Source organism: Plasmodium gonderi (genome assembly GCF_002157705.1).
Source record: "Plasmodium gonderi DNA, contig: Chr08, whole genome shotgun sequence".
NCBI classification, from domain to species: Eukaryota; Apicomplexa; class Aconoidasida; order Haemosporida; family Plasmodiidae; genus Plasmodium; species Plasmodium gonderi.
Window position 1 is genome coordinate 1,493,247 of NW_021628933.1, and position 13,887 is coordinate 1,507,133.

The following is a 13,887-nucleotide window of genomic DNA, read 5'->3' on the forward strand; positions in this document are numbered from 1 at the left end:
TCAGTCTTGGAACTCCACTCGATGTGACTTCAAATTCTGGAAGTTCCCGCGGTATTGGTTATTTCTATTTTTAACTAACGGTGATAGGCATTTTTTCGGCGGATCATATCCTTCGATTTTCAGCGGGGGAATTTTCACCTGCGTTAGGGGTTTGTGTGGCGGTTGTTCAAAATGGGATGTTAAAAAGTGGGTCATGAGAATTGGTTGGTTAAGTGGCTGCCAAAATGGATGCTCAAGGGGCTACTGAATTGGCCAAACTAACTGCTATATATTTTGGTTAAGCGGGTTAACTGGTTTGCCTAGCACGTACCTGACCCTTGTCCCATATCAAGGTACCCTTCTTTATGGCCTTTATGTACCTTTTCCGAATTGGCAGACGATTGTAAAACTGCTGTAGAATTGATACTGAGTTGATGTGGCTCTTGTGTCTCTTCTGGCTCAGAAGGCTTGGGTAACATATACTTCTTCCCACCTTGAAAATGAAGAATTTTAGCATGTTCATAATTTGAAATGTTCGATAGAAGTGGGGTGTATAATTCAAGGATGAGCTATTCAGAGGGGAAGGGATGGTGGGGTATACACAACGTATGAATGTGCATGTATATTACATATACATGTATATGTATATGTTTCTACTTTTTTTTTTTTTTTTTTTTTTTTTTTTTTGCAGAACTCGGTTTGTACTAATAGCTATATAGTTCAACCCTTCTTTCCGCTTCGCTAGCTTTTCTCTCCAGTAATTTGCACTTTGCGCTACACAACATTTTGCATTTCAAGTTTTCCAAATCGTTGAAGCAGCTACTCCGGGTGTGAGAGAAACGTAAAAAAAAAAAAATAAATAATAAAATAAATAAATAAATAAATAATAAAATAAATAAATAAATAAATAATAAAATAAATAAATAAATATATAAATATGTGTATATACATCCATACGTTTGCACACATATACGTATATACATATATATATGTATATATTTTTCACCCTTAAGCATATCACTTTGCAATGAGCCTGTCACACCTTCTCTCTCCTGTATGTGCACCCACGAACGCTTAATCCGTAAGCATGCTTTGCTTTAGTAATTATACCTTTCAACGCTTTGGAGTTTTTCTACCGAAAAGTACAAATGTTGGCATTCACATATGATGACTTGTTCTCATGTACTTGTGCACAGAAAATATGTCCACGTGGCAGAATTTCCCCTGACTTAAGAAGGGTTACACAGAAAACTGACACGACAAAAAAAAAAAAAACATGGTACTACGGTAATGCTATTTTTTAACTTTTCTAATTACGAAAGATCAAAAGGGAAATTTTCTTCTAATCAGAGAATTTGTAAGAAAAATGTGATTTTATTAAATACCTTTCTCAAAAAAATAACATGAAAATAAGTAAATAAATGCACCTTTTCCCATACCCCCCACACCCCTTTTATTTTATTTTATTTTTTTTTTTTTCAAAAATGAACAAAAGTAGACCTCTTACGAGGCAATCTTTTTGTTCGTCACAACTGAGTTAAATCTATCTTTTCTTTTTTTTTTTTTTTTTTTTTTAATTTCCTTTTTTTGAAGTACTAATTTTGAAAAATGCAATTTCATGTATTTACATGAAAGAGGTCTTAAACGGATTTATTACACTTATCTATACGACCTCATAAATGGGAAAAGTAATTATTTCGGGAAAAAAAAAAAAAAAAAATAAAGAATTAGCAAAAGGGGCTCATATATAGTGTATCAAATGGAGTATATACCACCAAATGGAACATAACCATTTGATGAAATGACGATAAATAGAAAACATATGAAATTGATATTCAAATGAACGTCGAAACTGCAAAAGTGTGTAAACGTAAAAACATATAATAAATGTTAGACGTGTCGATCCCGTCTTATGTTATCTGTTCATCATTTGATATATGCCATATATATATATATATATAGTAAACTTTTTTAAATATCCCAAATAATAGTTCACATGTATAAGCCTCACCAAAAAAAAAAAAAAAAAAAAAAAACAGTGTGGTGTTCCATGGGGATTGGGAAATGGCTTAATTATTTATTTCTGTTTGAAATGGAGCTTCTGCTGACGATGCTTACTAAAGATAAGGATATGTGTATGCATAAATGTGCATAAATGTGCATAAACGTACAGAACATACATAAAAAAAAACACATGCCAACGTGAAATTAGGGGGGGTAGGAGGGGAGGGTTTGCTTTTTCGCGCCATTCCAAAGAAACCCAGGAGAAGAGAATTTGAACCCTTACAAAGCATTCCGTGTCTCCATCCTATATCCACCCTTAGGTAAGTTTGCCCTCAGTTTTAATATATGTAACTTTTTTTCCAAGGCCTCTATTCTTTTCTTGTTTAACATTGCTTCGTTGTGCAGTTGTGAATATGTCACGACGAGGTGATTCCTAATATCGTCTTCGTTATGGAGACTCGGTTTTCTAAGATGCTGCGTGAGGAGGGGAGGAAAAGAAATATATACATAGGGATATACATAAGTAGGATAGCGCGAACGGAATTACATGAACGAGATCACGAGCACATGATTACGCGATTACACGATTACGCCCCTTGAGTTTACACGCATGGATATATATAGACATACACACAGGGCGCGACGTCATCAGTGGACCTTGCCATGGAACAGTAATTCTCTGAAATTACACTTTTCACTCGAGACATATAAACACTTCTTCAGTTAGATGCTAAAAGCGTGTTTTTTTTTTTTTTTTTTTTTTTTTTTTTTTTTCCCTAATTCCGTCTTTCACCATTCTGATGTGTTTTTCTTCCACTTGGGTTCCGGCTAGCTTACCATTGGTACCAGGTTATGAATCCAAAATCGGTTGTCCGGGTTCTCGTATTTTCTTTCAAATTTGGAAGTCAGATTCTGGGCCTTGAAGCTCGCATCTGCACATTTATTTTTTAAGCTTGTTAGAAGCTCGGAAATTTGACCAACATGATCGTATTCACTTTCGAAAGCATTTACTTTTTTAATGTTTCGCTTGTCCCCCGAGTATTTCAAGTCCGAGTGATACTTTTCCCTTTTATCTCTGGATCGATGGATACCCTCTGCGTAGTAATAGTCAGGTGATATAGTTTGATATGAAAAAGAGCTAGAATTATTTAACTCATCATTATAATGCAGAAAAGGGAGTCTTTGAGGTAATTCCCTCTTTTTATAACAATATTTTGTTTGAACAGAGTCAGAAATGTTTTTTTCGCCATATTTTAAAATGTTTATTCTTTCTTCTATATCGTAATGATCCAAGGAATAAACGTTGGAATAGTAGGACAGTAGGCTGCTCTTTATATCATCTATGTTGACTTTTATTTCTCCTATTCTTGGTTGGTGTAAGTTTAACTTTGATTCTGATGGATTTTTCCCCTTACAATGGGATGTGCTTGGATTGCTTTTTTGGTTACCATCACGTATAGTTACGTTCCCTCCATAATTAGCAGCATAAATAGAGTCCCTGTTTTTATCTTTTTCATTGACTTCATTAGCTTCACCCACTTCATTGACTTCACCCACTTCATTAGCTTCACCTGCTTCATTGTGTCCGCTTTTTTTTTCACAAAAATGGGAGTGATTTCGCCTAATCGAATACGAGCTTTTCGCCTCCGGGGGTGGAGGTGACACAGGCACAAAATCGCGCACATCCACATTAAACAATTCCCTTTGCATTTCCTTAACATTCTGAGAACTTCTTAACACATTTCTTAGCATTTCATTTTGAAAAATTAATTCCTTTTCCATTCCTAATTGGTTGAGATTGAGAACGTTTCTTGTATGTGTTTTATTCTTATGATCGTTGTCACCTTCGATCTTAGTTAAACTTTCGTACGGGAATATGTCTTCCCTCACTTGACCACGAAACTCTGCACTCTGTAATTCGTGTGTTTCATGGTTTGGGGAATGGTCATATTCATACGTGCTCTCGCAGGCCGTGTTTTCGTTTGTCTGCAAAGTTGGGGGAAAGTTTTGGGGGGGTTCCCACAATTTCGCACTTATGCTGTTACGCGTTTATGCAGTTAAGCAGTTATGTAGTTGTGCAATTGAGCAGTTGCGCGTTTTTCCGCATTTTTGATATTTTCAACACATTCGGCACGCCTTGCACTGGTCAGGTAACTTTTGCCATTCTTTTGCGCCCACCTGTAGATAATTCCAGTTTGCACACTTCGAGAATTCATTCAGTTGATTTTTGTTCTTTATACTGAACTCTGCTGAAGGATCAATCACTTCGAAATGTTCGTTCTCACGTGTAATTCCCTGCAAAATGTACAATGTTGGAATGCCTATTTTTCAGAAATGTCCCTTAAGAGTGTTGCATAACTATATGTGCGTTCATGCAAAATAGACAATACTCAGGGGTAATGTGCAGCTATTTTTTTTTTTTTTTTTTTTTTTTTTTTTTTTTTGTCTTGTTAAGAATAATGACGCAAAAACATATGCACCACTGGGTAGAAATAACCAATCGTGTGTGTAGCAATGATGAGTTATCAGTAATTCATCACTGTATAAATTATGAACATTCATAATTTTGCGTCTAAAGAATTGGAAAAATTACGGTATTCTAAGCAGAATTAGGAAAAAAAAAATAATAATAATAAATAAAAAAAAAAAAAATATGAACATGCAGGCAAAGTAGATAACAAACTTGCAAACATTTTCAGGAAAAAAAAAAAAAAAACAACATGTGAACGAAAGGGCACAAGATGTATACCCAAATTACAAAAGAAGAAAAAAAAAAATAAGCAAATGTTACCATGAGTATCATCTACATTGTAAGAGGAAGTTTTTATCGTACAATATGATAAGTCATTTTCATCCCCTATTTTATGAGTCACAAAATTGTGAAACAACTAAATTATGCTGTGGTGTATAATTTACCTGCATGGTTTCATTTCACCGATTTGACATATTTTGTTGTCGAAGAAACATGCACTATTTTACTAATCTTCGCCGTAAAGAAAGAATGTGCTACTACCTCTTTTATGAAGCTTTTCATAAAAGAGATGTGGTTCCGGTTTAGGTTAGAACAATAAGGTGAACAGAAACGTATGATCCAAATTTGGTGGTTCTGCGAAAAAAATCATCTAAAAGGGGTATAAAACAAAATAACAGACGTGTGATGAACACACGGGGATTTTTGTTTTTTCGTCTAACACACATGCGTACGCACTCGAGTATGAGTAGTTCTTCAGTGATTGTAGCATTAAAAACGTACACTTGCAATGTAAAGCAAATGCGAACATTAATGGTACGGTACGTTGTGTTCCGCTTCCTGTGCTTATTCCTTTTTGTCAAAATCAGATTAACTAAAAAAAGGTAATGAAATATTTTAATATACACGTAAGATTTTTTTAGATGTTTTATGAACGTAATTATTTCACCGATTTGATACTTTTTTTTTTTTTTTTTTTTTTTTTCTTATTTTCGCTCATAAGAATTTGGAACATAATGGAAAAAAAAAAAAAAAAAAAAAAAAACTAATCCTAACAGCGTTTACGTTTTGAAGTTAAACGTATGTAACAATGAATATTAAAATGTTCAGGTGGAAAATTAAAAGTAGAAAAAAAAAAAAAAAAAAAAAATTACTTTATAACCGTGCAACATTAACCATCAATTGTCAGTTTACACGAACGCAGTACAAAAAATGAGTTATTTTAACACACACACGAAAAGTGTAAACCAAAAAAAAAAAAAAAAAAAAGCAACAAAAGGGAGATTATTCATTTCACAAAAATTGACATGATAAAAAAGTGTGTGCGAAAAAATGCAGGAATAAATAAGTGATGTTGTCTAATTTATAGTCACCTTAAAATGTTCTGTTTAACGAACAGTAGATGAATACCCAAGTGGAGGTGTTACAAAATATATCAAAAATATTGTAACTTATCATTACTGAACTATACAAAAAAAGGGGACCCCCCTCTAAAACGTGAAGCTACATGCACACCAACCAGGGTCCCAAGATGACAAAACATGGATGTTGGATTAGTTAAAAATATGGACCTTTGATGTATCCTATATGATAATTTGTGAAGAAACAAGAAAATTGTGGTGGATAGGGGGTGAAAAGTTCATCTCTTTTTGGTCGAAAAAAAAGAAGAAGTATTTAAGATGTTCCCATGTTGTACATACGGTAAATTGTATTTCTTTTTTCCAGCAGCGCTGGATATTTTTTTTTTTCTCTGTCTTTTCGACGGTATAAAATTTTGAAATGCATAGTGTATAGCTACGAAAGAATGGCTTGGTGACCAATTAGATTTAATGATTCGCGTGTAAGGAGGGAACTTGTATGGAGGATAAAAAAATGAAAAAACAGACGTGATAAAGTGGTCCTTAGAAAATAAACGAGACAAAACAGACCTGAGAAAATAAACGAAACAAAAAACACACTCGACAAAATAGAGGGGAAAATATAACCATAACATATACGACAAGATAAAGGTAGTAATAGCACTGAAGAGGATATTATTAAATAGATGGAATCCAATTTGAAACAAAGGTGGGTAAAAAATCCAAAGGGATCGGAGATGAAACGGATGTTGTCTACGTGTGTATATATGCACAGAGGATCTACAAATACATTAATTAACCGGGAGGGGGGGGGGTAGGGAAAAAAAAAAAAAAAAAAAAAAAAAGTGATCAAAATGAGACAATTTTTGTATACAGTAATATTTCGTCTTCATAGTACATTAAAACAATGTAAATTATGTTATATTTGTGTTAATTCCACACTTTAATTGTCTTGTCCATCGAACTCGAAAGCAAGTATGCGGTTCTGCTACCGAAACAAGTATGTGTAACTGTATCTGTGTGGGATGACAGTGTAGTAATATGGCTAGCTTGTGTCTTTGTCTCAAAGTTGTATATTTGTATATCATTTGCTACAGCTAAGGATAGATATTTTCCAGAATAATCAAAATCAATAAATTTTGGTGCTTGATCTACATCTATAGTTTGGAAACATTGTGCCTTTCGGAGGTCCCAAAGTTTAACAGTATTATCTTTTGAACAAGAAGCTAAGTAATATCCATTTTCACTAAACGAGATGCAATTTACAACATCTGCATGACCTGTTAGAGAGGCTTTATATTCTTGACTCTTAATATCATAAATATGTATATTCGAATCATCTGATGCTGTACCAATCATCATTCCATCTGGGTGAATAGAAAGATGTTTAAACGGGCTTGGGTTCATTTTACATATTTTAATAGTTTTGGAAGTTTCTATATCATTTAAAATCCATAGATTATCTTTAGATGAACTAATAAAGTAATTTTCCAATGGATGTAATGATAAGGAAGTTATATGATCCTTATGTTTGGTAATCACATGGGCTGTTACAAATTCATTGGTGTCTGAATCCCCTTTCCATATTCTAACAGTTTTGTCATTTGATCCAGAAATACATAAGGAGTTAGATGGATGTGCTATAATAGCACTTATTTTTTTAAAATGTCCTTGTAGCTTTGCTAATATTTTATTTTCTGAAATGGACACATAATATATATTTCCATCATTCCCTCCAGAAAAGAAATTATGATTTTTATGGTTGTCATAATAATTGTATTTAAACTTGTTGATGTCTAAAGCTAAACATGTAACTCCAGGATATACAGATGAGTGAATATCAAATTCGTTTGTATTTGTAAACTTCTTCCATTCATCAGTTGAAGAGACATTTTCAATTTTTCTTTTCTTTCTATTAATTAATAAATCTTTTGCAATCCTTTGCATTTCATTTAGTAATTCTTCACTTAGTCCTATTTCAAATTCGTTTAAATCATTTCCACTTTTTAAATTTAAAATTTGCTTCTTCAAATTATCAATTTCTTCTTTATAATTATTCTTTTCTTTTAACAATTTTGCAATTACCCTCGTTGCAGCATCATATTGATATAAACTATGGCTAAGTTGATTCCTGATATCATTTACATGTGTTCTAAGAGTGAACATTTCAGATATTATTGAATCCCATTCCGTTTGAAGAATGGATAATAATCCAGGAATACTACTAGCTGTTATTGGTCTTGGTTTTACAATTTTCTCATTTTTTAGAGGATACAAGTCTTCCAATGTAAGTACTTCTCCACTAACCGGACATATTCCATAATTCAAAATGTGTTTTTCAATTAATCTCTTTTCAAAGATGTACCCAGTTTTGCTTACAACAGGTTCTTCGGGCGTCTGCCCGCTGATGGTGCATAGAATAGACATCTCGGGGCTGTGAAGGGGGGCAAGCGCAAAGAGTAGCGTATTAAACTTTTCCCTAGTTTCCTTTCTACAAATGTGTGAATATGTGCAAGCCTATGTGCCTATGTATGCATGTGTGTATATATTTTATGTACGCATGCACGCACGTCTGTACGTGTGCGCTCGCAAGGTGTGGCAGCTTCTGCCTTACGTGTCCCCTCGGGGCAACGGTCGTAACTTTATAGCGCTGCTTGTCCTGTGGGGGTTGGGAGTTTATTCAAGCTCCTTCTTTTCCACTTTTCGAGTGCTGAAAATGAATACGCAAAAAAAATAAGTACATATAAATATACATGTGCATACGCATACGTACATATATATATATATAACGGGGTAGGGACATTGTATATGCACGTTTTTTTTTTTTTTTTTTTTTTTTTTTTTCCCCTTCTACCATATGATAAGGATATCTTGGGGGGCAACGAATGATGTTGATTTGAAATAGAAAAAGAGAGAAGACTAAATGATGGTTAATTTGTGTTCCTTTTACATGTTATCTTTTTAAAAGTGTATGGGAAATGGCCTTTTTTGGGATTTTCCTCTTTTCAAAATTTCCCACTTTTTCTGAAGACTAACTTTGCCTCACTATTTTTTTATATTTTTTATTTATTATAATTTTTTTTTTATTTTATATATTATAACTTTTTTATTTATTTATTTTTTTTTTTTTTTTTTTTTTCTCCTCGGTTGACAAGATTAATAAGCCCAGAAATAAACAGCAAATTGTGAGGCACCATATGTCACGTGACAATTTTCTGCCACACGACAATTTTGAAAATGGAAGCATGGGGCTACAGTGAAAAAAAAAAAAAAAAAAAAAAAAAAAACAAAAACAAAAGAAAAAAATTAAATTAATTTAAACCAAGTTCATCGAAATTAAGTTAAATGAAAAGCCATGAAATAGTATTTTTCCATTTGGTCAATTTCCCCTCTTCTGCTTTTTTTTTTTTTTTTTTTTTTTTTTTTTTTTTTCCTTTTTTAAAGTCTTAAAAAAGCCATCATGAGAAGAGACGAAGTGGCCTAGGGCACAGTTTTGTTATGTGAAGGGAATGTCCACAAAAATGAAGAAATAAAAAATAGCAAGAGGAAGTAATGTTACACATGAATGCACCAAATCAACATTTCTACCCGAATTCGATGATATATGATTCCTAACAATTTTTGTGTTTTCCCTTTAGAAATGGAATTCCTTTATTTAAGATCATATTACAATGACATTATGTTTTTTATTTTACTCTGTGTTTACTAGTTTTTTTGTGCTACACGTTTTAACCATTTTAATATCTTTTATGTGGAGAGTCTTATTCAAGAGATTCATTCGCACAACAGAACATTAAGGGAGCTATAAGAGCAATTTGTGGCAATTTCACAATTGAAATTCAAATTTTGGAAAAAATATAAACTTTTTTTTTTTTTTTTTCAAATGTTGAGGACTGTTTTAAGGGGCGTGTGTGTGGGTGGGTGGGTGAATCCCTTGGAAGATTTATGAACAAGTAGACGAATGAGGTAACTATATCATGTAAGGAGAGGAACATACCTATTATGCAACACAGAGAGATGCTAATCTATGGATGTTAAAAAATGAATTCATTTTTTTATCATCTGAACAATGCAGAGTAATATGGAAAAATGTTATACTACCATATATCTTTGTAACGAAGTAAATATTTGCGTGTATAATTTTGGTTTTTTCTAGTATTCTTCAAGTTCAAAATAAAATAAAACAACTGTTAGAGGTTCTCATCAGGTGTATACATTGAAAGGTGTTCTTCATTCAAGGAAACGAATAAAAAAACGAAAAAAAAAGAATGAAAATGTATATCTAGCTCCATGCAAGTGGTATATGTGCATGTGCACCTTAAACGGCTTAAAACCATTTTTACTGGGACTTATTCTAATTAAAGAACAGAATTGCTCAAACTGAAGAGGTGTAGAACACTCCTTTTGTCTTTTTTGCATACTCTTCATGTTTTAGTTAAAAAAATAACGAGATATTTCTTCTCCTACACAAGCTTATGTATGTGCATGTGTATACAATCCTAATTTTTTAGTGTGACCAAGACAAGGTTCTTTTTTCTTCAAATAAACGTGTGGTGGGTGGGTTCCTAATTGGGTTCGTAAGTACCTGCACGAGCCGTTTCTTCCTCTGTCTACTTTTTCTTAGGATAACCTAATATCACTTCTATATTGTGTAGGAAATTCTCTGTCCATCCATTTCTGCATCGTTCTAGTACTCCCCCTGTGAATAATTTTAAATAAAATGAAATGCCACAACATTGTAATGTGATCTATGAAAACATCAACTAATCATTTTGGGCAATGTTCATGTAGAGAAATGGTGAAACGCAGCAAAATGATGCTGTTCATACAGAAAATGAACAGAAAATCGGTGCACAAAAAAATTACACAAGGATTCTTAATTTATGGCATTGCTAAAAAGTTACATATTTGCATGTACAAATATGCAAGCACCTCAAACAAATGCAAGTGGCGCAAACATGCATGAGGGTTTTTGAACATCTCGACACTTGCATGAATACATCCTCTCTTCATGGTGCACTATAAAACACACAATTTGGATCCTCCACTCTAGGGGAGGAAAAACACCATGTAACTTGGAAAGACTGGTCTCCTACCCCCCAAGAGGGAACAATAAAAAGATATAAAAAAAAAAAAAAAAAGAAAAAGAAAAAGAAAAAGAAAAAAAAAAAGAAAAAGAAGAAAAAAAAAGAAAAAGAAGAAAAAAAAAGGAAGTAATAATTAATAAATCCTTTTTCATATATTACCTTCGTTATACTTATTTGTGATGGGAATATTTTCCTGTGTCACTTTAAGCAAAGTGTGATTTTCTTTGATACTCATGAATTCTAGTGTTACTTTGCTATAATCCTCATCGCACCAGTCGCGAAATTTCCACTTTTGAACTATTTTTTGGGGTTTTTCAATCTGAACAAATTCTCCATAAATGCTCCCATCAAATAAAGAGAATTTTCCTCCAACTTTGGGTTCCTATAAAAAAGTAGAAGAAAAAAATAAAGTTCACAAAATATATATATGTGTATCTTCTTAAAGTACAGACATATATATATATATATATAAAACGGGAGGGGGGAGGTTCGTTTATTTGGGAAAAATACAACATATGATATGACTCTATGTAGAAGAGAAATCGAACATGATATGAAAAACATAAATGAGTTTCTTCATCCAGAGAGGGAAAGAAAAGAGGGTGAGGTCATATAAAACACATCAGATGTTTCTTTGACCTTTCTCTACTCATGATATAACCGTTTCAGCAGGAGAACCCCTGGAAAGTCTCGTCAAAGTGTAAGAATCTGTGAAGGCATTGAACAAAACCTCTGGAGGGACGTAATATTCTTGCTCAATACTGAAACTCATGTTATTCGGATCGAGAACAGTCGATGTGGATTTTTCACGCGTGAAGGTTAAAGTTATCAGAAGCAAAAAAGGGATGGAAATGAAGATACAAATGTGGAAAAATATCACTACTTTTATAAGGACAAATGCTCAACGTTCACGTGTATGTATATATATTCATATGGATATATGAAATATGTGCTGTTTTGTAGAAATTCTTCGAGGCAATGGCCCCCTAAACATGGCTCTAGAACAAAAAAAGTGAATGAGTAAATAAAGAAACAGGTAAAAAAAAGTGACGTCGTGTTTGCCTCTTAAAGGATATTCATAAAAAGTAATCAAGCAAAAATAAACAAAATAAACAAAATAAACAAAATAAACAAAATAAATAAGTTAAAAAAAAAAAAAAAAAAAAAAAAACTGCCAAATCAACCCGTATGCTATTTCTTTTTCTTTGTACGAAAACCTTTTTGAACGCATCCCCAATGCTTTCATTTTTAAGTTCTGTTAATCTGAAGAGAAAAAAATAGAAAAAAACATCACCCCCATATTGTGAATTTGATGAACAACATTAACGCAGTGTTTGTTAAAATTTGCAGAAGATTGTAAAGGTTTCCCAGGATTTTACAAAAGTTAGCAAGGAGCGTTTAATAAAAGAGGAAGGGAGTGTGATGGGGGAGTGCTCTCCCAGTGCACTTTTTGTCCATTAATATTTATAGAATTTTTTTTCAATTGCAAGTGCGTGACTTGAAGTGAAATAATATGCCACTTGGAGTATAGTAACAGAGCATTCACTCGATGCAGGTGATTATTTTTTTTTTTTTTTTTTTTTTTTTTCACTTACTTTACTTGCAAAGAAAAACAGCTTTAGATACAGACATAAAATATATTTATATAGACCTGTACAAGAATACCAAAAAATTGCTCCCAGGCTTATTAGAGTAAGAGGCATTTTACACATACACACATATATAAATAATGTGTATACATAGGCATGCATACCGATGGGGTCATCCATACTCAATAAATAAAATGCTTCTTTTTCACCTAAGTTTTGTTTAAATAAGATTTGATGAAAAACAAAATGATTAAAAATCGTTTCTGAATAGTTGAGAAAGCATGTACTTTTTCTGTATTCGCTTATAACGAGAAGCATGAAAAAAAAAAAAAAAAAAAAAAAAAAGAGAGTAACAAAAAAATGATTAACCATTTTCATATAGGAAAAACCATATACTTATAAAAACAAAAAGAAAAAATGTGGTACCCCCCCCCATATCTATATATATATCGCACACTAGCAGTTTTCCCCCCACAACCCTTTTTTTTTTTTTTTTTTTTTTTTTTTTAGCAACAACGGAATGTGTTATGAATAAATATTCAAAGTATTGGCAATATGAAAGCATTTGGGGATTTACAAAATAGTTCTTTCTGGAAATTTCTTTTTGTATATTCCTAACTGAAATAAATTTTACTTTAAAAGAATTTATCAGACTAGCCTTTACATCCAGTTATGGAGTTTAAAAAAAAATCAATTCATTACACACACACATGTTTTATGGGGCCTTAAATTTTAACGCAATTCTCCTTTGTGGGGTGTACACTCTCTACCATGATTTTGTGTCACAATAATATGTCACACCTTCTTACCAGTTATTGCTAAGGGCGTGAAAAGATATATGGTACTATGCAGTGAGCGCAAATCTTTTTTCTTTTTACACCAGTTGAAACCTTAAATCTGGTAATATCAATATATATATATATATATATATATATATATATATATATATATATATATTGATGTTTTACATACATACATAAAAGTTCACATTTTTTTTTAATCTCCAACGGGAAATATGCTATGAAAACATTTTTTCATAAAAGAGGTGTTGCTTTTTATTTATTAAACGAAACAGAATATTATATTTATGTGTATATAAATAGGCAAACTTTCATGTGTTTTTTATGCAAAAAAAATAAGTTCATAAGTTACCCTAACAGCGTAAAGTGGATAAATCCCTCGATCTTCCCCCCCTATCCCCTAAATCAAACATAATTACCATAAAAGCTCAACTGAACAGTATTTAAATTTATATTTTTTATACTGAGGTGAAAATAAATACCTTGGGGGGAGCAAATGCAAAATTTTTTTATATAAAAGGGGAAAAAATAAAATACAGTTTTTTTCTTCTTTGCACTTGTATGTAATTTTACATATTTATTATATATATTATGTTAATG

The 13,887-nt window shown here is 32.4% G+C and overlaps 4 protein-coding genes across 4 annotated transcripts; all 4 read right to left on the reverse strand.

Annotated features, from left to right (window-relative positions):
* Nucleotides 1-502, reverse strand: PGO_082980 (hypothetical protein, conserved; the record flags this gene model as incomplete). Its single annotated transcript, XM_028687520.1, has 2 exons — nucleotides 1-138; nucleotides 311-502. 2 exons carry the CDS (start codon nucleotides 500-502, stop codon nucleotides 1-3), a joined length of 330 nt encoding a protein of 109 aa, XP_028543321.1.
* Nucleotides 503-2,262: 1,760 nt separating this feature from the next.
* PGO_082990 (hypothetical protein, conserved) lies at nucleotides 2,263-4,199 on the reverse strand (the record flags this gene model as incomplete). Its single annotated transcript, XM_028687521.1, has 3 exons — nucleotides 2,263-2,457; nucleotides 2,821-3,969; nucleotides 4,107-4,199. The coding sequence occupies 3 exons, from the start codon at nucleotides 4,197-4,199 to the stop codon at nucleotides 2,263-2,265; spliced, it is 1,437 nt and encodes a 478-aa protein (XP_028543322.1).
* A 2,542-nt stretch (nucleotides 4,200-6,741) lies between these two features.
* On the reverse strand, nucleotides 6,742-8,238 carry PGO_083000 (pre-mRNA-processing factor 19; the record flags this gene model as incomplete). Its single annotated transcript, XM_028687522.1, has 1 exon — nucleotides 6,742-8,238. The coding sequence occupies one exon, from the start codon at nucleotides 8,236-8,238 to the stop codon at nucleotides 6,742-6,744; it is 1,497 nt and encodes a 498-aa protein (XP_028543323.1).
* A 2,183-nt stretch (nucleotides 8,239-10,421) lies between these two features.
* On the reverse strand, nucleotides 10,422-11,670 carry PGO_083010 (activator of Hsp90 ATPase; the record flags this gene model as incomplete). The annotated part of the gene is made up of 3 exons (XM_028687523.1): nucleotides 10,422-10,510; nucleotides 11,058-11,280; nucleotides 11,560-11,670. 3 exons carry the CDS (start codon nucleotides 11,668-11,670, stop codon nucleotides 10,422-10,424), a joined length of 423 nt encoding a protein of 140 aa, XP_028543324.1.
* Nucleotides 11,671-13,887: the final 2,217 nt, after the last annotated feature.